The sequence below is a fragment of the Neovison vison genome, chromosome 1 (assembly GCF_020171115.1).
Source record: "Neovison vison isolate M4711 chromosome 1, ASM_NN_V1, whole genome shotgun sequence".
Taxonomy (NCBI): Eukaryota; Metazoa; Chordata; class Mammalia; order Carnivora; family Mustelidae; genus Neogale; species Neogale vison.
Genome location: NC_058091.1, coordinates 121,726,537 through 121,745,346, shown reverse-complemented (window position 1 = coordinate 121,745,346; position 18,810 = coordinate 121,726,537). Strand labels below are relative to the sequence as shown.

Below are 18,810 nucleotides of genomic sequence, written 5' to 3'. Positions count from 1 at the left end.
TGGGGAGCCCGCAAGTCAGGCCGCATCTCCTTCTTGGCAGTACATCAGAGGTGTGGCCTAAATTTGGGTTAAGGATTGTTGCTCCAAACACTGGACGTGTATGTCAACCCCAGACACAGGAAGGAAAAAGGATGGAGGCCTGAAAAACCCGTTTCTCCATTTGCCCCAGACCAGCCTCCCAGGGAAAGTCCCTGGAGGATGCTTGGGGAAGGGCAGGAGCTGAGAGTGTTATCTCCCAAGAGGGGAGCCTCTGACGACAAGTCTTTTGACAAAAAAACACACAGTTTATCAGACATAGAAATTTATTACTCAAAATGCAAAGAGGTGAGCATGGGGATGAAGTACGTATGGAGCGAGGGTTTGGGGAATCAACCCCATACAGTGAGGTCATCAGGTCCTTCCTGGGAGCCTTTGCGGGGGACAGGACAGAAGTCCCATTTCAGGCCCAGATCTCCATCCCTCTCTGAGCTGGGCATGGTAGAGTGCAGGACGCAAAGTGCAGAGCTCTTCTGGGACCACTGGAGGATCTGGGATGGTCTAGAGGGATATAGGAAGGGACTCGGGAGAAGGTCAGTGGAGAATGTAAGGTGGAAGGATAGGTGGGGAGACCGCTGTCTAATTACAGAAATGTGAAGAGCCTGGAGAAATGCTATTCTGAGTGAAGGGAGTTAAGGAAAGACCAGTGTAGGGAGCTGGGGGACAAGGAGACCTAAGGCTAAACTCAGGCTAAGGTAGGTGGGAGGAGGGACAGCTATGGAGTGAGTCTCAGTGCAGCAGCCAGAGGCCAAGGCCGGCCACAGAGGTGAGGAGGACGAGGGCCAGGGCTGGGGTGGGCCGAGGAGCTGGGCTGTTGCAGTTGTCCTTGTTGCAACAGGTGGTGTTATAGGTCAGGCCCAGCTTGTGGTTGGTTTGGTTGAAGGTCTCCCGACAAGGCTCTTCTGGTGTGCCACATCGAAGGTTGGAGAAAACCCACATCTTACCTGAGGGTAGGAGTGGACCGTGGGGTCAGCCAGCACGGGTACCTGTTGTGCCTGTGTCCCCCTGCCCATGCACCTGCCCAGGCTTCCTTCCCCACTCTGCCCGTGCCCCTCCCCTCCTTATCTCTTCTCAGTAAGTCTGACTGTCTTTCTGCACTTCCGTCCCCCACCCCCTCACCCCAGTCCTGGTCCTTGGCCTTGTTGCTGCCCACAATCCGTATAAAGTCATAGAATGGTGACTGGCACTTAAGAATACTTGGCCAAATATTGTCCTTGCTGGGACTGTGTGTCTCATTGCAGTCTGAGCCACATTTGGGCCTTGGTCCTTGTCATAGAGTCTCCCACCAGCCCCCTGTCCCTACTAAAGAGGGGCGTGTTACCGAGGTACACATTTGTTGTCAGGCACTGCTGTCCTGGTTCCAGGCGGCAGGACTGCCGGTCGACACAGCCCAGCACGGGGACCTTGTAGCAGGAGTGACAGCGAATGTCAGCTAGAAGACACAAGTCAGGCTGAGGGGATGGGGTGTCTGACTCACCTGGGGACCAGCCGAGCTGTGGGGTAGGGTGGAGAAGAGCCAGTCAAGTAGGTGTTCTGACCTGTTTGGTTTGACAGTGACCGAGCAGGTGAGTGAAACAGAAATAGTGGAAGTGGTTGAGGGTGGAGTTGTTGCTCTGTGAATGCCTACACCCTAAATATCGTCCTGCACCCCACCCCATTTGGGGATGAGTCAAGAGGGGCAGAGCTACCAACAAAAACACAGGGCCAGGGATAGATGGAATGTGAGACTACCATGGGCAAGGAATGGAGGAGGTGGGGAAAAGATGAAGGAATTCAGAAGATGTCACAGACGGAGACTTGAAATGAGAAGAAATACTACAAATAAAAAACCATGGCTCTTGAGGTGCCTGCGTGGCTCAGTTGGTTAAGCGTCTGCCTTCAGCTCAGGTCACGATCTCAGGGTTCAGGGATCCAGCCCCACAGGCTCTCTGCTCAGCAGGGAGCCTGCTTCCCCCTTTCTCTCTGCAGCTTCCCCTGCTTGTGCTCGGCTTGATCTCTCTCAAATAAATAAATAAAATCTTAAAAAATAAATAAATAAAAGTCATGGTTGCAACACTTGCATCAGTGGCTTGGGACTTGAGGCTGGCAACAAAACCACCTGTGGCCAGTTTTAGCGATTTACTCTCCCCACCTGGGACCACCATGAGGGTGGGAAGAGAAACCAGACCTGAGGGATCCTCTCCAGCAGCTCTCAGACAGAAAAGAATAATATCTGACAAGCAGATGGTCAGGTGCTGTCTGAGCACCATTCCATGATGGAGAGGGGCTGGATGCAAAAAGTGTCACCTTCCAGGCTCCCACCTCAGCTAATTCTAGGCTTGCGTGAGCAAAGTTTGGTGAAGGAGGGGTTCAGTCCAAGGGCAGAGGAGCCCAGTGACTGCACCTCTGTGAAATAAATCCACTTCACCCTGGGGGTGAGCAGCCCTGGCATCCCCTCCCTAAAACCGGGCTATCTCCCCGGTTCCCCAGGAGGTTCTAGATCATCACTGGGACCCTCCAGAAAGCTGGTGTCCCTGTGAGTATGCTCTCTGGGGAAGAGCAGGGGTGAACTAGGAAAGGCTATTGCTTGAATGACTGAGAACAGAATCTAGAGGAGGAGGTGGGGAGGGTGGGGTGCACAAGAAGCCCCAGGCTGGACGCCTAGGTTTCTGGGAGGACTCCACTGAGTGCAGGTGATGAGAGGACAAAGCAGTAAGCTGGGTTTGGTCGTGGAGTGGGGGACAGGGGATGTAGAGCTCTGGCAAGTTAGAAGGGTAGGTCTTGGAGGTGGGGAGAAGCGTAAAGGAGACATGGGTCCTTGAGAAATGGAGCAAGGACCCCGTCACAGGAGAGCTGCGCTGGTTGGAGCTAGGGGTACTTGAGATCCCAAGCAGTGGGCAATGGAGCACAGTGGGTGGGGGAAGGTGTAGAAGTCCCTGGGGGTCCCCCAGTGCTCACCTGAGACCCAGCAGAGCAGAGCAGACAGGATGAGCAGCAGAAAGCCTTTCATGATGAGGGTCCCCGGGGATGGTAGCAAGTGCAGCAGCTGACAGAGTAGAGTTTCAGGGATCCAGCTCTGGGAGTCAGTGGCCTTTTTGGAATTTATAATCCCAAAGGTCCCTCCCTTCCCTGCCTCTGGTGGCCCCTCCTTCCCCATTTATACCCTGATGACCAGGGGTGGGGAGGGACTAAGCAGAACTGGGTGAGGGAGTAGCGATGGGAGAGAGAGGTACTGGAAGGTAGGCACACTATGGCCAACTCCATTTTGGTTCTTGGTTTCAGGCCAAGACACCCTTCCTGGTTCCCAGCTGACAGCCCTGCCTGCACAGTCCTTTGAAAAGGCATCACTGAAGCCCCTGTGACATTACAGTGGCTATGGTGGGAGCACCTACTGGTTCCAGGAAATGGATAATGGGGTGTAGCCTACACTCATTGCCCAATTTGGGTCCTTGGGGGGCATTGGTAGGGGCGCGTGAGCAGAAACTGAGGATAGAAGGGGCTAACTTCATCTGGATTCAGCGTTGACATGGTCTTCCCAACCCCTGCTCAGCCGCAGGATGAAAGATGAAAGATTTGTGATGTCACCAAGGGCCTCTGTGATGTCACAACAGCAAGGACCTAGGCTGGGGCTCCCTGCAGAGGTGCTGCCTTAGGCCCTCAGAAGGTTCTGGGAACCTGCTCTGGCTAAACCAGGGCTTGGCCTAGCCTGGGCGAGGGCCGATGAAGTCCAGGGTGTGGGGCATGTGGCCCGTTCCAAAGTGTCTCCCAGACCAAAACCTGCCAGTTTGGGTGGGGCACAATTGGCCAGGAGGGACAGCGTGGGCACAGAGAGGTGAAGGAGAAGCTAGAATAAGAAGTTGCAGTAATAACAATAATGATGAGCACCCAGTGCTCCTATATGTCAACCATTGTTCTAGGCATTGTAGGTGTGTTACTATTTTAAATTTCTCAATACTCTAGAAGGCAGGTGCTTTTTTTTTTTTTTTTTTAAGATTTTATTTATTTGACAGAGACACAGCGTGAGAGGGAACACAAGCAGGGGGAGTGGGAGAGGGAGAAGCAGGCTTCCCGCGGAGTGGAGAGCCCAAAGTGGGGCTAGATCCCAGGACCCCGGGATCACCGTAAGCACCAAAGGCAGACGCCTAACGACTGAGCTACCCAGACGCCCCAGGTAGGTGCTTTTTCTCCCCGTTTTACAGATGAATGAACAGGCCCAGAGAAGTTGAACGACTCTCCCACATCACTCAGCTAGTAGATGGCTAAGGCAGGATTTGAACTCAGACAGCCAGGATGCTCCAGGCCACTGCTACCCCGCGGGAGTTAAAGTACAGGAAAGTGCTTCCATAACCAGCAGAGCACCACTTTCAACTGAGTATTGTCTGAGGGCTGAAAGAGAGCCAGCGAGGACTCTCAGAGGGATCCCGGAGGCTGGTAGCCCCGCCCCGCTCTTATCAGAGCCCCCAAACCGTGCCACTCCCAACCCCCTCTTCCCGAGTTTCTTTCCGGTCTCCTCCGCTGATACACTTGCCTCCTATCCCCACCACATACATCCCAGCCATGGCTCTGGTTCTGCAGCTACTGCCGCTGCTGCTGTCAAGGGCCCAGGGAGACCCCGGGGGTAAGCCATCTTCCGCCAGGAAAGTTGGGAGTGGGCTCGAGGAAAGACTGAAGGGCGGCGGGTGCTGGGGAGGGGAGGGTTGATGTGTGGGGGATGATCCAGGCTGGCGGGAGCGCAGAAGAGAGGGGAAAGAGAGGAGACGGGAATGGGGTTCGGGAGTGGGGTTAGTCTAGCCCTGTGGACTTGCCCTAACTCCTGTCCCCTCCAACCCCAGCTTCCCTGGACGGCCGTCCCGGAGACCGGGTGAATTTCTCCTGCGTAGGGGTCTCGCATCCCATCCGCTGGGCCTGGGCGCCTAGCTTCCCTGCCTGCAAGGGCCTGTCCAAAGGACGCCGCCCAATACTGTGGGCCTCCTCGAGCGGGACCCCTACTGTGTCTCCAGTCCAGCCCTTTGCTGGTCGCCTACGTGCCCTGGACCCCAGTATCCGGCGGCTGGAGCTGCTCCTGAGCGCGGGGGACTCAGGCACCTTTTTCTGCAGGGGCCGCCACGAAGAAGAAAGCCGTACAGTGCTTCACGTGCTAGGGGACGGGGCTGATTGCAGGGCACCGGGGTCTACCCACGGTATGTCCAGGCCTTTGCTCAGGGACTTCACTGACACACCCTCAGGAGAGAGGCCTTAGCGGGAGGTTTCCTGGACGGGAGATCTAGTTCTCTGTCCTCGCACCCCTGACCTCAGTATTCGTCACCACCCTGTCCTCCGTTCACCCAGGGTCCGTGAATCCCCAGCTCCTGATCCCCCTGCTGGGCGCTGGGCTGGTGCTGGGAGCCGGGGCGTTGGGCGTGGTCTGGTGGTGGCGCAGGTGAGCACAATGGGCGGGGCCTGGTTAAATGGGTCGGGACCCGAGGCGGGAGGGGTAGGACCAGAACCTTCGCAGACAGAACCTAGACCTAGAGCTCCGGCGTGCGGTTTATAGAGGAAGGGGGCGGGGGGGAGGTCACCCCTTGGGCCGAGGCCACAGGCTGGTAGGCGGAGCCCTGGCTAGGGAGGCGACGCTAGAGCCCGAGCAGGATCAGAGCGTGGGCGGAACTATCTGTAGGGGTGGAGCCTAAATTGTTTTGCGGGTCTGAGCCTTTGAGTTGCTGGGTTGCTGTTGGCCCCGAGGAAGACGAGATAAAACTGGTGGCTCTCAAAGACTTATACATCCGTTACAGACGATCACCCCCGCACCCGCCTCGACCACTCCCCAGATTTGGTGAGACTAACCACCCCATTTTTCTACTGCTCCCACACTTCCCACCTCTCAATTCCTGAGTCTGAGCCCTTGCTGGAAGCAGAATGTTGGTCCCTTTCTCTCCATTTTTCAGCTCTGTTCACCACTCCCCCTCATATAGATCCACTCGCGAAAGTCGAGCCCCAGAGGCCAGTAAAGGAGGAGCCTAAGACTGGGGACCTGGACCAGGAGGCGGTAAGGGCCTGGCGATTGGAAGGGGGTTAGACCAAACAAACCCCTGAGAAGAGTGGACTGAGAAAGAGAGAGGCCTGAATCCCCCAGCGAGTGAGACTTCTAAACTCTCCTGCCTTCCTCCCCACCCTTCAGAGCCTCCTCTACGCAGACCTGGATCATCTGGCCCTCAGAAGGCCCCTCCGGTTGTCCCCCATGGTCCCAGCTGATGCCTCGACCATCTATGCGGTTGTAGTTTGAAGGGAAGCCCTTATTCCAAACCTCACAAGCTGAAGGCTCCCAGCTCTCCACAGCTCCCCTCTCCTTCTTGGCCCCTCATCTGGCAATGGATGTACCACAGGGCAGAAATGAGCACTAGTATGGGAGTCAGGAGCCCTGGGTTCTCTGCTCTGCCACTGATCTTGCTCCTTCAGTTACCCCATCTCTCCTGTAACTTTCACATCTTCTTCACCACTGGTGCCCTCTCTAAACCTGACCAAGCCCTGTCTCCCTATCTTAAGACATCAACAAGTCCTAGATAGTTGTCCTGTCTCTTCCCTCCCCTGCACAGTCCAGCTCTTTGAACCAGGGGCCTATACTTTGTCTTCTCCTTGACTCCACTCACACTGCTCCTCATCTCTCTATGAGGTTGCCAGTGATGTCCTAATGGCCATGCCCAGTAGAGTTTTTAGTTGGTCTTTGGTTACTTCCTTCTTTAATGCTGGCATCTTCCCTTTGGACTCCTCTGCCCTCCTCCCTATTCTCACGGTATTCCCCACTATTCTAGGTTCGTCCCTTTATCTGACTTCCCTCTCTTCCGGGAATTTGGCATCCACAGCCAGTCCTCAAGCCTCACCTCTGCAAACAACACTCAGAACTCTCTCCAGCTCAGATCTCGAGTAATGAGATTTCCCATCTATTACCGGGACAGCCCTGCCTGGTCAGCCATAGACATTCTGCACACAGCATATCCCAAACCCAACTCACTGTCACTCACTTAATCCTCCTCTGTAGTCTCTCTTGATCAACCAGTTGCTTAAGCCAGAAACTGGGAGTCATGCAGACCTTGTTCTGCTCACTCCCACACAACGAACCAAGTCCTGTCTTTCTATTTTAATGTCACTGTGAAATCCATACCCTTCTTCATGCCCAGGGCTGCCACCTGAATATACTCTCCTCATTTCCTCCCTGGGTGACTCATAGCCCCACCTCATCCTTTTGCCCCTGCCCTCCTCCCTGAAGCCAGAGGGGTCCTCCCCAAATGCAAACCTCCTCCTCACAACCTGTATTCCAGAGTTGCAGGATGTCTTTCCAGGACCTTTTCTTGGACCCATGGGCCTTGGCTTTGGGTACAAGGTGCTGGCAGCACTCTGCCTACCTTCCAGACTTGTCTCTGGCACCCCCACATGTGCACAGCATGCCAGCCTGGGAGAGATTCTCCCCAGCCTCCAAATACGTTTTTGTGCCAGGCAAGTCCTTCTTTCCAGATCACCCTTTTTTCCTTCTCCCCACTACCTTCCTGCCTAATAATTCTTCATCCCTAAGACTCAGCTGAAATGTAGCCATTTCTGGGAAGCCATTCCTGACCCTCTTTGCCTACCCCTGCATACATTTTGATTTTGATGCTGTAGGCAGTCTCCTTATTTATCTCTTAGCAACCACACCCTGTAAATTGTTCCATCACAACCTGTATTTCAGTTTCAATGTACTGTGAGTTCCCTGCTCTCAGGAGACTGACCCTTTTTATACTACTGCTAAGCCTCAGTAAATGAATGAATGAAAATGAATGCCCCTGGAAGCGTTACTTCTTCCTTTCTATCAATTAGGGGTGGGTTGGTAATCTACCAGTCTCTGAATCATCTGACATTTAGATAAGGAGTGATCCACCCTACTCTTTCTTCTCTGCGTCACGTATGCTCCCCACAATAGAAATACTATCCTGTCCATCTTGCACCCAAACACCTATAATAGGGCTGGGCAATGACTCAGTAAGTGCCTAATGAGGGTTTGATGAATGAAAGACTAACCTCAACCTCAGATTTCAGCCCTGCCCCTATCCCAGTTAAGACACCAGCCACAGCCCAGTCTAAAAGGTCAGTTCTGTTTTATTAGTTCCGAGGAAGAGGACTCACCCAGGGGACTCTATCATTTTTCCCACACTAAGCCCTCCCCCCCATCTTGGGGCCCTCTCCCCACTACTATACCTATTCACCGTCCTCTGTCTAAGCCTCCTTCCACTTCTACTCCCTATGCTGCCCAAACATTAGCCAGCCAGAACCCTATGGCCAGGAGCTCAGCTGTGGGGACGCGTGCTGAGCACCAGGCAGAGGGAGCTGAGCCCAGCGCCTGCCTTCTCCAGTTCTGAGCAGGACACAGGTACCAGGGTGACATCAGAGAGCTTCTGCAATGCCTGCAGGAAAGACACGAAATGGGAGAGGGGAGTAAGACTCTGAGGCCACAGACAGGCCCTTCTTGGAGCCGGCTATGCTTCTAGAGAAGGTACCCCTTCTTTGTGTCCCACTAGGAAGGCTTGAGACTCCTTCCTCTGGTTGTTGTTAGTAGTGGAGCTCTTGCCTCCTCTCACCTCCTGGCTATTGGGCAGGTCCCCGCCTCCGCGGTGCAGGAGAAAAGGGGGCACACCAGGTAGCCCAGGTCGCAAAAAGAGACAGTCAGCAGCTGCATCATCTGGGAGAGTCAGGGACGCATAGGGATGGTCTGTCAACACTGCCATCGCCTGAGGAAGGGAAAAAGAGGGAAGTGGTCAAGTCTCAGAGCCTCCCCACAACCGAGTCTGGTGACCCTACCACCACTAAGGGCTGGGAACACAATTAACATCTGTTGCATGATTATGATAGCAAGTACTTGCCCTTAGTATGTGTCAGGCACTGTTCTAAGCATTTTAGTGACTTTTGTTAAGTTCCACCTCAGACCCACATGCAGTTCTTACTACCTGCAGCCCTCTTCTCCCCTTCTCCAGCCCCCACCAGTCCATGTCATCCATCCTTCCTCGTAGCTTAGATGCCACCTTTGAGAAGTTTCTTGAAACTCGGGAAGACGATGTTAATCGACTGTGTTTCCTGTCCTGCCATAGTAACTTCTTGCTTTCTGACGTGTTTTCATACCAGATGGACAGCTCCATGAGGGCAGGGGTTGGAATTAAGTCTCTGAACCTCCCCCCTTTCAGCCTTAGGGGCCAAGAGCCACGCCCACTTTTGTTGGCCCCACCCTCCTCACCCTGACAGCCTTTTGGGCAGCCTCGCTGCTACCAGCCACGACAGTGCGGGGTCCCCCCATGCCGCAAAGGCCGCGCAGGTGGGAGGAGCTCGAGACCGGCACTGTGGAGACAGCGAAGTCCTAGGGGCAACAAAAGAAATTATTCTGGGACGCGGGAGGGATGGGGGATTCCCTCAAACACAGGTTGCTCTGGGCTCCTTTCTACTCCGCGCCCCCTCCGTGAACCCCTCCCACCCCATCCGCTCCCCGCTTCCCCAGCAAGAAGCTGGTCCCGCTCCTCACTCGGAACGTGTCTGCCACGATCTCAGCTCCTCGGTGATTGGTCCACTTGGAGAGGCCTACGAAAAACTCCCGGCCTGAGCCCAGGGAGGCCGCGGAGGTTTGAGAGCCAGAGTGAGTTGGAAACAAGGCCCAACATGGCCTAGTCTCCCCAGCTCTGCTTCCCAATGCAAAGCCCAGAGATGCAGGCACCTCAGCCTCACCCGTAAAGAGAACATCAGTGCCATCCAACGTCGCGTTCTCATCCCCCATCTCCACAATCCGGAGCCCAAGATCCTGAAGGGCTTTGCGGACTCCATCGACCTTAGAGCAGGAAAGAGGGCGCGGAGCAGAGACATTCCCAACCATAACTCTTAAAGCCCCGCACGTCCAGCTCCTCCTTACCCCTAACCCCCCAAACCGCGCCGCGGCGCTCACCTCCGGCCTGCGGGAGGGGCTCCAGGGACGCGTAATTAGGGCCGTGTCCCCTTGGATCACGGCGGTGTCACCGAGGAGCGGTCCCAGCGGCAGCGACTCTTCAGGAGGCAGTTCTAGCAGCTGCAGCCCCAACCGCTGCCTCAGTTTACCCCCAAGTACCCCGTGCTCCCTCTGAGCTTTAGCCAGGTCCAGAGCCGGGAAGCCAGCCCCCGCACCCTCCCCCGAAGCCAGGCTCTCAGGGACCCCCCGGATCAGGGCATGGGAGCAGCGGCCCAGCCCCTCCCCTGGCGTCCCCATCCCATCCACACAGCGCCCCTCCGGCCGCGCTGATTTCTTAGTTTTCTCTTTTTACTTCACCTGTCTGGGATAAGAGACAGAAAAGGGGAGTGGGGTTGGCAGAATAAGAGACATGCACAGAAGGGCGTAAGGGGGGTGGTTAAGAGCGCCCGGGTCTTCCTTCTGCCATCTCCGGGCGCCCCTCCCACTTCGCCCCACCCCCTCCAGACCTTCCTCTCCTGCCGACCCCATTCCACCCCCCACCCTTCTGGGTCTGGTCTGCTTCTTTGGAAGGAGTCCGAGGAACAAGACCCGGACCCCTAATTTTCACAACACCTGTTGCCCCAGTTAGGGGGCTTTGCGAGGTCCCTGCTAGGCGCCCCTCTTGGCAGCCGCTAGGATGCGCTCACTCCCCAAAAATGCAACGGTCCCGCCCCCTTAACCCTCAGCTGCTCGCTGCCATAGGGACCCGAAGTGCGGCAAGGGACCCAAAGGGGTTATGGGACAGGAGGAGGCAGCTGGGGAGAGAGTCAAGGCCTGGAAGATGGAAGTCCTGAATGCCCAAACGAGAAAAGAGAAGAGGAGTAACGAGGGAGAAATTAGAATCCAAGGAGTTAAAACTCCCTCCACCCGGGCCGGTCCCGCTGCCCCTAGCGCGACCCAGTATAAACCAGACCGAGTCCCCGAGGACTGGGAGAGGTCTAAAACGAAATCCAAGGGGCGGGGAAACGGGGGCGTGGTCCCAGGGAGCAGCTGCCACTACCGGCTCCAGGACCCCGTCTCCCGGTCCATCTTCCCCAAAGTCTACCCCGCTCAGCTCCGCACCCGAATTTCGGCCTCCTGCACTCTATCCGTTGCAGGCACGGGCCCGGCATCCTCAAGCTCCGGCCCGCGCACGGTCCAGAGGACATCTCCAACCCCTAGACTTACCTCCAGTGGCCACCCCGACTCCTGCGTTCTGTGATGTTGGCTGGGGCCCCACCCCCCTGAGGACAGAGTTGGAGAAGGGAGTCCTAGTCTTCAAGCCTCGGGGACTGGAGCTCTCTGCTTCTGAGGGGGTCGCCGGGTAGGCGAGCTCAAGAATTACGGTGGGGCGGGGGCGCGACGGCCTGGCGGCTCCGGGGCATTGTCTAAGCGGGACGGGGCGGGGCTCCTAGAGACCACGCCCATTCCGCCCTGCTACGCCTCGCCCACTCCGGGGGGACTTCGCTCCCCTCCTCAGAACTTGGCCCCGCCCCGTGAGTGCTGCCCAGGCCCACCCAGATCTGGCTTGCCCCGGCGGCTGGGCTGCAAATGCGACATGGACCACAAGACAGCGTTACGGTGGACCGGCACAAGGAATGGAAGCCTGACCACCAATATCCCTCTTAAATTCCTCGCTTCTGCCTTGAGCTCAAGGTCACTGACCCACCTCTCATTCCCGTGTTAGCCACACTCAAGACCCCTTTGTGTAAAACGACACTATATTTTCATTCTGTATTTTATTACTGAAATACATTGTCCTACCCGCACCACCCCACAATAAAAATCTTACCTAGATTCCCCATCTTTCCCCTCAGCCCCCCAGCCAGCCCTGCACAAGTGCTCCAGGATTCTCTGCCCACTGGCCGTTTTGGAGTGTGTCCCTTGGATAGCCACGTGGAAACCAGCTGCTGCCTTTGTGCAGTGGGAGAGGGAGCCTCAGAAAGTACTTATTTGAGGGCCTTGGCCACTTGCTCATAAGCCAGCTCTATCTCCTCATCATCTGGACAGGTGGAGGCAAACTCTTCCCGAGCATAGGCGTTGCGCAGGTACCGATGGACTCCACGGAACACCTCTGGGATGGAGAATCCCCTGTACTTCTTACATACCACCTGGGGGTGGGGAGAGGAGAGGGTTCAATGGGATCAACATGTCAGCCTCAGGGGAGCAGCCCTGGCTCTTGGGTCTTTCCCTTCTCCCAAGACTTCCAGGATGAAATCTTGCCTTCCTGACCAGGAATTCAAGAACCCCCGCTATCTGGCTTCTCTTTCTGTGATTCTTCTCTCCTATATGAATCATCCAACTGGCTTTCTTAACTCCTCACGATCTTCTGTCTTCACTCTTCCTCTTCACTCACTGAAATCCTGGCCATTTTTAACCAGCTCCTTTTCAGACCACCCTGTTCCATGGTGCCATTGCTCTCTTCTTGATTTTACTGAGATGTAATTCACACATCAGAGAATTCTCCACTTGAATTTCCACAGTGACTTTTGTCCCTATTTTTCATTTGGCTTTTAATCATGTTTTGTTACTTAACTTTCATGTGACTGTTCTAACTTCCTGGCTAGATTTCAAATCCTTTGAGGGCAAGGACCAATCGTCAGTCATCCATCTTTGTGTCTTTCAGTACTTAGTACCTAGATGTTCAATACAGAGGTCTGTGCAGACTGACATTAGGCCCATGTTTCACAAACTAAACCACAGCTTTGAGGCTGAGTAAAAAACATGGGAACCAGCAGTTTTCATCTTTCATCACAAGGCTATTGGTGGAGACCAATGCTATAAAAAGAGTTAAAGCTCTGATTTTAAGAAAAGCCTGCTTTGTGTGATTTGTGGGGATTTGGCAATGATAGAGACAGGAAGAGCACTCTTGACAACATTGGGATATGTTACTCCCGGCCAGTCTGCACCCACAGCCTGTATCACCGAATGTTAATTCTCTAAAGCAACAGCCTTGAAGCAATGACTGGTGAGAAGGAATGGGGTGTGTCTGCTATTGGTGGCAATCCATGGAAACCATCCTAAGAAAGAAATCACCTTTGGAGTCGTCGTCATAGGGAACCTGTGTGGGAGCTTCTTCAAGAGCCATCCCAGAGGCCACCCTCTGCTCATACAATGACCACCCACCTGTACTATGTGGAGCTTTGGCAACAGGTTGCAGTCAGCGAGAGTGAGCTCATTGCCATCCAGAAACTTCCTCTGAGAGATGCCCTCATCCTCAGCACTGGTCTCATCCACTTCTTCTGGGAGGGGAGATGTCAAGTAATTGTCTAAAACTTTCAGGGCTTTCAGGAGCCCCTTCTCCAGATCTGTGCAAGAAAGGGGAATTGGTAAGAACAACAGGAGAGCAACATAGTCCAGGAGGGCCTTGGGAGTGGGGCCAGTCCAAATAATAGTATCCGACACAAATGTAGTTCATTTTCCATGTGTTATTTTAAGCACTTTACACACAAAAACTCTTAATTCTCACATCAACCCATGAAACAGGCATTGTTAGCCTCATTTTATGGATCTGGAAATGGATTTACAGAGAAATTAAATGAACTGCCCAAATTCACCCAGCTAGTAGGGTTTAATCTAGCTAGGGAAGGTGTAGGTTGTCTGGATCTAGAGTCCTTGTTGTTGCTGCTGTTTTAAGATTTTATTTATTTGACAGAGAGAGCACAAGCCCCGGGAGAGGGAAAGGGAGGAGCAGACTCCCTGCTGAGCAGGGAGCCAGATGGGATGTGGGGCAGATTCCAGGACTCTGGGATCATGACCTGAGCTGAAGGCAGAGGCTTTAACCCACTGAGCCACCCAGGCGCCACCCCCCCAGGCCTTTTTAAAGATTTATTTATATGAGAAAGAGAGCACGAGCCGGAGGGAAAAGGAGAAGCAGGCTCCCCGCCGAGCAGGGATCCCAGGACCCCAAGACAGAGACCTAAGCTAAAGGCAGACACCCAATCAAGCACCCAGAGAGTCACTGTTTTTAAGCACAACCCTCTTCTGCCACGAAACAGGCCAGCAGCCAACCCAACTAACATGTGGTACACAAGAGGCTAGGTGGCAAATGAAGAGAAACCTAAAGTCAAAGGCAATGAAAATGCAAGGAAATATTGAGTTTAAACAAAATAAGGGGGCTGCGGTGGGAGGCAGTGAGGGTTTGCGACATCTGCTCCATCTCCCCAATATCAGAATTTCCAGGTGCCCCTAATGCCTCCCAATCCCTGGATCTTCTCCATTCCTTCTAGCACCCTGGCCTCCAACCCTTGAGACTCACTATCATTGAGTGCTGGGTTTGAATTCTTGATGTAAGCAGAGAATTTGGCAAATATGTCCAGCCCCGCCGTGTTGGACTCAGGGTTCAGAGCTGCCAGCTTGGGGTACCTGAAAGCCAGTAGGAGAAACAGGAGAAGCTATCTTCCGGGGAGGAGCCTCAGCTCCCGTGCTCCAGCCCACCACCATTTCTGTTTTCCATTCCTTCCACCTCCCTCCCCTAGAATCTCCCAGCTACCCAACCCTTCCTTTCCAAGTGTCCTTGTACCTGGGAGGGCAAAGCACCGCCTCTAGGAACTCTTCTATCTTGTTGGTGTCTGTGTGCACTTCCGTGCCGTACAGCAGGAATGGGAGCTGCCCTCCTGGACACAGCTTCTGCACTGTCTCCGTCCTCCTGAGAACAGGTGAGGCATCGGGACAGGAAAATGAGGTTTCGGAGAATCAGAAAGGGGAGATGAAGCATGTGGAAAGAAAAAGGAGCTCTGGGTAAAGGGCGGGGCCTGGGGGATGAAAGGGCCGCAGGATGAAAGGACTAGGATGGGTGAGCACGCACACAAATGGGGTGTTAAGAGGAACAGAAATTGGCCCACCTCTTGGTGTCAACAGTGGTGACATTGAAGGTGACTCCCTTGAGCCAGAGCACCATGAACAGTCTCTGGGAGAAGGGGCAGTTCCCAATCTTGGCCCCATCACTGCCAGCCTGAAAAGTAACCCCCACCCCAAGGTTAGGCCTGGTACACCCCACCTACCACAGGCCATTCTCTGCCCAACCCCCCTCCCAGATCACACCATTTTCTGCCTAATCATGACACACAGTCTCAGGGCTAACAGCTCTCCCCAGACATGGGCTCTCCACTCTGGAGGCAGAGTAAACCTAAGGGCAGGTTAGCAGGAAAGTTTTCTGCAAAGGTCAGCTTCTGGTTCCCCATAGAGTTCAAGACAGCTGGGAGGTAGGCAGAGGGATTGGGTTTGGGAGAACTCGGGAGGATCTGGACCCTAGAGAGGGAAGACAAACAGTAATGCAGTGTTACCTGGTATCCTAAGCACTTTACATACAAAAGCGTATTTAACTCTCCCATATCCCTAGAGAGGGACTTTGGTGAGGCCAGGGTTGTAGGCTAGAGGCCTGGATTCCTGGATTCCTGAATGGAGTAGAGCCCGAGAATGGGCAAGGTACCATGGGGTTTGGAAGCCAGAGTTCTGGTTCTCTATACCTCCACCCTCCTTCTGGCAGCTGGGTGGGGAGTCAAGAGGCCCAGGGCCTCTAAAGATGTAGAGGGCTTTGCAGAGGGGGGCTGCCCTCTAATTGGCAAGTGGTGACCTCATCCCCCAAGGGACCTCCCCCTGGGCTGAGTGATTCATCTCACACTGTCTCTGCCTCAGCGGCTTCCTTCCTGGCAAGGAGTGGGGGCAGGGACCTGTGAGGCTGAGGCCTGGGCAGCGGAGGGCCACCTTCCTCTTTCCCCACACACTACCTGCGGGGTCTCCCAACACATGGCCCCGGCTCCAGATGACTCTCCTCACACTGGACCCAAGGCCAGACTCTGTAGGGCAGCCTCACCCACGAATAAAAATAGCCCTTGAGGCGAGTGTGAGTGAGGTGGGGACCACACCTAAGGGGGGGCGGACCCAGGCACGGCTGGGCACAGGGAGAGGTAATGGCTTCCCCAGAAGCCCCAAGCAGCAAGGAGGGAAAAAGCAGCAGGAACACACAAAGAAGGATGAACAAAGGGGGGAAGTGGAGAGAAAGGCGGCAGGAAAGTGAAGGGTGGGGAGAATGTGCAAACAAGGAGGCACAGACGGAGAGGGAGGTGCAGAGATGAGGTCCGGGATTGGGTAAGAATGCCCTTGCAGTGGGGAGGGGAGCAGAACAGAGAGAGTGAAGTCCGCTAGTCCGCTGTCTGCGCTTTCATCTCCAAAGGCCAAAGGACCACCGTTCCTCATCCACACCCACTGAGAGAGGACAGAGCTGGGTGACTCTTTCTCCTGTTTCTAAAACCCCCAAACCATAAACACCCTAACCCAGTTCTCTTCCTCCTTCTGATCCCTCTCCCCACCTATTCTCCTGGTAGCCCCAGCTAAACTCCCATATGGTCACCTCCCTTTCTCTCGCTTCTCCAAGTCCCGGGGACCCTTTCGGGCCCACCCTCTCTCGGGCTGCACTGCTAGAACCCCACTCCCATTCTCCATCTCCTTCCACCCCACCAGTCCTCTGCTGGGGATCTCCTTTCAGCCCTCCCCGCCACACCCTCTTCTTTGAAACCTGCCCCGCCACACACACACACACTCTCTCTCTCTCTCTCTCTCTCTATCACTTCTCCAAGTCTCTCCCAAGACACCCCTCACTCTGGTCTTCTCTTATGACCACATGTCCTGATGTTTCCCTCTGACCCTCCCAAACCCTGTTGAGTCCCACTGCTCCCTTCTCTCCCAGTCCTTCCATCAGCCTCCCCCCCACCCCGCCCCGCCAAACCCCGTGAATAGTCTCAACTCCTGGGACCTCCTCTCTACCTTCCGGCCCTTTAGGCTGCTGAAACTTGCACTTCCACAAACTTTTCAGGGTCAAGCACAGAATTCTTATTACCCGCACTCACAACAACCGTCTTCCCCTCCCGAGGCCACCCCCAACAACGCGCGCACACTAAAGACTGCACGTGGGGTTGGGTGGGGGTCCAGGAGGGAAGGGATTGGGGAGTCAAGACTGGAGCTGGGTCAAGGTGAGAGTTGCCTTCCAAGAATGGGGAGGCCGGCCTAGGAGCGAGAAGGTGTTCCTACCTTCACGAACAATTCAACCTGGGGTTGTTCTTCAGCCATGGTTGCGACGGGGACCAGGAAGCGGCAGGCGCTGGGGGAACTGGGAGGGGCTCGGGCCGGGGAAGGCGGGTCTCACAGGCAGGGATTCTCTCCCCCAGACTTAGGGCTGTCCCTTCAGCGCCACACAAGCCCGAAAAGACCCACTCACTCAAGACCCGGCTTCCCCACCAGACCAGCGTACCCCACACCCCGCCCCTCCAGCTCTATCCCCTCCCGGGCTAGATCAGGGAGCCGCTGACTCACCGACCGGCCCCGCCCTGAACCTGGGGAGGGGACAGGAGGGGGGCGGGACTCGACGATCTAGGCAGTGGGTCCGGAGAGGGAGCCTCAGGTCTCCTAGAGGATAAGGGATGGGGGTGTTAGGGAGAGGGAATCCTGGGAACCTTCTTGTTTCTCCACCCGTCTCCCTGAACACGGGATTTTTTTTTTTTCTGCCTCAGTTTCCCTGCTGTATTAATCAGAGGACACTCCCACTCCACCCTCACACAAGAAACGACCCCAACAGCTTGGTCAAGCCCATGAGGTCCCAGGGGGGAACTTGAAAATGTGAAGGTGGTCGTTTATTCCTTTTCCCACATTCCTCCCAGACTCCAGCAGGACCGACTTGGAAGTAGACACTGAGATTGGGGGAAGAGAGTAGTGAAAGGTAGGGGAGGTGATTTCCCAAGACTCCTGCTAGGGAAACAAGAAGCTGAGCCAAAGGGACTCATCTCTGGGGGAGGTCAGCTCCTCCTCAGTAGCCTAGTCAGCTTAAATGCTTCCACTTCTGCCCCCATTGCGGGGCCCCTTCCTGTGCCCCTTGCCCTTTTCTCACTGATATGTTGAAGATGAGAGAATGGGGGCGGGTGGAGAGTGGGGTTATTGTGGCCCTATAATAGAGTTGCACTGATCCTGGAGGGGATGGTAGCTGGTCTTAAGCAAAGATCAGAAGGGCATAATGTAAGTGGAGTCCTTGGGGACACAAATAAGTAGGGAGGTAGAGGAAGAGTAACTTGATTTTTGGAGGTTCTGTCAAATTCTTTATGAACTGCTGAAAAACGGCTTAAAAATATGTCCTCCAAACTGGACACATTCCGGCCTCCATATCTTGAATCTCTCTCCTACCATATCTTCTCTTTCTTTCTCACCACCTGTTGTCTAACAGACCTTCTGTGTTACAGAAAAACACAGTGGAAGTGGAAGGACGTAGAGGAGCAAAACAGGACTTGACACTGAAAGAAAAGGAGACTTTGAGGAGGACTGGGGTGGAGTGAGAGTCGTGCTGCTGGAAACCAGCAGTTAGTGGTTTCCTCTCCTGCTTCCTCTTCTGTGGGTTTTCGCCTCCCTGGGGGAAGGCCTATCTCTCTCCTCCCCAGTGAGACGATATATTCAGTGTTTGCTCCCTTGAATTCTAAGATCCTGTAAGGTTGTAGGATGATTTCATGAGTGTATATGTTGGGGGGGAGGGTCTCCTCCATGGGTGATCCTCAGATTCTGCACACAAATCCCTTCCACATGAGGAAAGGAGGTCAGAACACCCCTACTCAGGACCCTCTTCTGTTCCAGCCGATCAATGTCTATCAGAGAATCTGCCCCACAAAGATCTCCCTTGTGGGAGATGCCTCAGGCAAATGGGGCCAGGCCTGAGCTCAAACAGGTTTTGGCAGCTTCTTTCCTGCCTTTTTCTGTCCTATGGCTTTATGGCTAGAGCTGGTTCGATCAATATTGACTTTGGGTGGCTGGCATGGCTACCCACAAGGTATTTCTCCTTAATTTCCCAGATGACAGGTAATGCTGCC

The 18,810-nt window shown here is 54.6% G+C and overlaps 4 protein-coding genes across 5 annotated transcripts; 1 reads left to right on the top strand and 3 right to left on the bottom strand.

The window, feature by feature from the left end:
* Positions 1–284: 284 nt before the first annotated feature.
* Positions 285–3,184, bottom strand: LY6G6C (lymphocyte antigen 6 family member G6C). The gene is made up of 3 exons (XM_044238163.1): positions 2,974–3,184; positions 1,358–1,468; positions 285–980 (listed from the first exon to the last, which is right to left on the bottom strand). Exons 1-3 carry the CDS (start codon positions 3,170–3,172, stop codon positions 766–768), a joined length of 525 nt encoding a protein of 174 aa, XP_044094098.1. The 5' UTR covers positions 3,173–3,184; the 3' UTR covers positions 285–765.
* A 974-nt stretch (positions 3,185–4,158) lies between these two features.
* On the top strand, positions 4,159–8,057 carry MPIG6B (megakaryocyte and platelet inhibitory receptor G6b). The gene is given in 8 exon segments (XM_044256406.1): positions 4,159–4,297; positions 4,299–4,490; positions 4,492–4,633; positions 4,848–5,195; positions 5,344–5,434; positions 5,787–5,827; positions 5,967–6,040; positions 6,173–8,057. Coding segments are annotated over 8 exon segments (1,020 nt in total). The 5' UTR covers positions 4,159–4,270; the 3' UTR covers positions 6,278–8,057.
* A 46-nt stretch (positions 8,058–8,103) lies between these two features.
* DDAH2 (dimethylarginine dimethylaminohydrolase 2) lies at positions 8,104–11,486 on the bottom strand. Of its 2 annotated transcripts, none has more exons than XM_044256368.1 (7): positions 11,153–11,486; positions 9,947–10,307; positions 9,733–9,832; positions 9,533–9,606; positions 9,251–9,370; positions 8,601–8,750; positions 8,104–8,426 (listed from the first exon to the last, which is right to left on the bottom strand). In XM_044256368.1, exons 2-7 carry the CDS (start codon positions 10,241–10,243, stop codon positions 8,310–8,312), a joined length of 858 nt encoding a protein of 285 aa, XP_044112303.1. In that variant the 5' UTR covers positions 10,244–10,307; positions 11,153–11,486; the 3' UTR covers positions 8,104–8,309. The 2 variants fall into 2 exon arrangements, with proteins under 2 accessions (XP_044112303.1, XP_044112313.1); XM_044256378.1 differs by lacking the exon at positions 11,153–11,486 and adding an exon at positions 10,559–10,950.
* Positions 11,487–11,686: 200 nt separating this feature from the next.
* Positions 11,687–17,242, bottom strand: CLIC1 (chloride intracellular channel 1). Its single transcript, XM_044256393.1, has 6 exons — positions 16,994–17,242; positions 14,809–14,918; positions 14,487–14,612; positions 14,223–14,329; positions 13,091–13,272; positions 11,687–12,075 (listed from the first exon to the last, which is right to left on the bottom strand). The coding sequence occupies exons 1-6, from the start codon at positions 17,030–17,032 to the stop codon at positions 11,914–11,916; spliced, it is 726 nt and encodes a 241-aa protein (XP_044112328.1). The 5' UTR covers positions 17,033–17,242; the 3' UTR covers positions 11,687–11,913.
* Between the last annotated feature and the right edge of the window lie 1,568 nt (positions 17,243–18,810).

Excerpts from the sequence above, each read along its gene's own strand:
- DDAH2 (XM_044256368.1), bottom strand. The coding sequence starts at position 10,243 with ATGGGGACGCCAGGGGAGGGGCTGGGCCGCTGCTCCCATGCCCTGATC. Across the intron at positions 9,371-9,532 it reads TCGTGGCAGACACGTTCCGA|GACTTCGCTGTCTCCACAGT; the intron begins GTGAGGAGCGGG and ends TGTTGCCCCTAG. Across the intron at positions 8,427-8,600 it reads ACCTGCCCAATAGCCAGGAG|GCATTGCAGAAGCTCTCTGA; the intron begins GTGAGAGGAGGC and ends TCTTTCCTGCAG.
- LY6G6C (XM_044238163.1), bottom strand. The coding sequence starts at position 3,172 with ATGGGGAAGGAGGGGCCACCAGAGGCAGGGAAGGGAGGGACCTTTGGG. Across the intron at positions 1,469-2,973 it reads TCTGCTCTGCTGGGTCTCAG|CTGACATTCGCTGTCACTCC; the intron begins GTGAGCACTGGG and ends TGTGTCTTCTAG. Across the intron at positions 981-1,357 it reads GACAACAAATGTGTACCTCG|GTAAGATGTGGGTTTTCTCC; the intron begins GTAACACGCCCC and ends TCCTACCCTCAG.
- CLIC1 (XM_044256393.1), bottom strand. The coding sequence starts at position 17,032 with ATGGCTGAAGAACAACCCCAGGTTGAATTGTTCGTGAAG. Across the intron at positions 14,330-14,486 it reads GCGGTGCTTTGCCCTCCCAG|GTACCCCAAGCTGGCAGCTC; the intron begins GTACAAGGACAC and ends ACTGGCTTTCAG. Across the intron at positions 13,273-14,222 it reads AAACCCAGCACTCAATGATA|ATCTGGAGAAGGGGCTCCTG; the intron begins GTGAGTCTCAAG and ends TTTCTTGCACAG.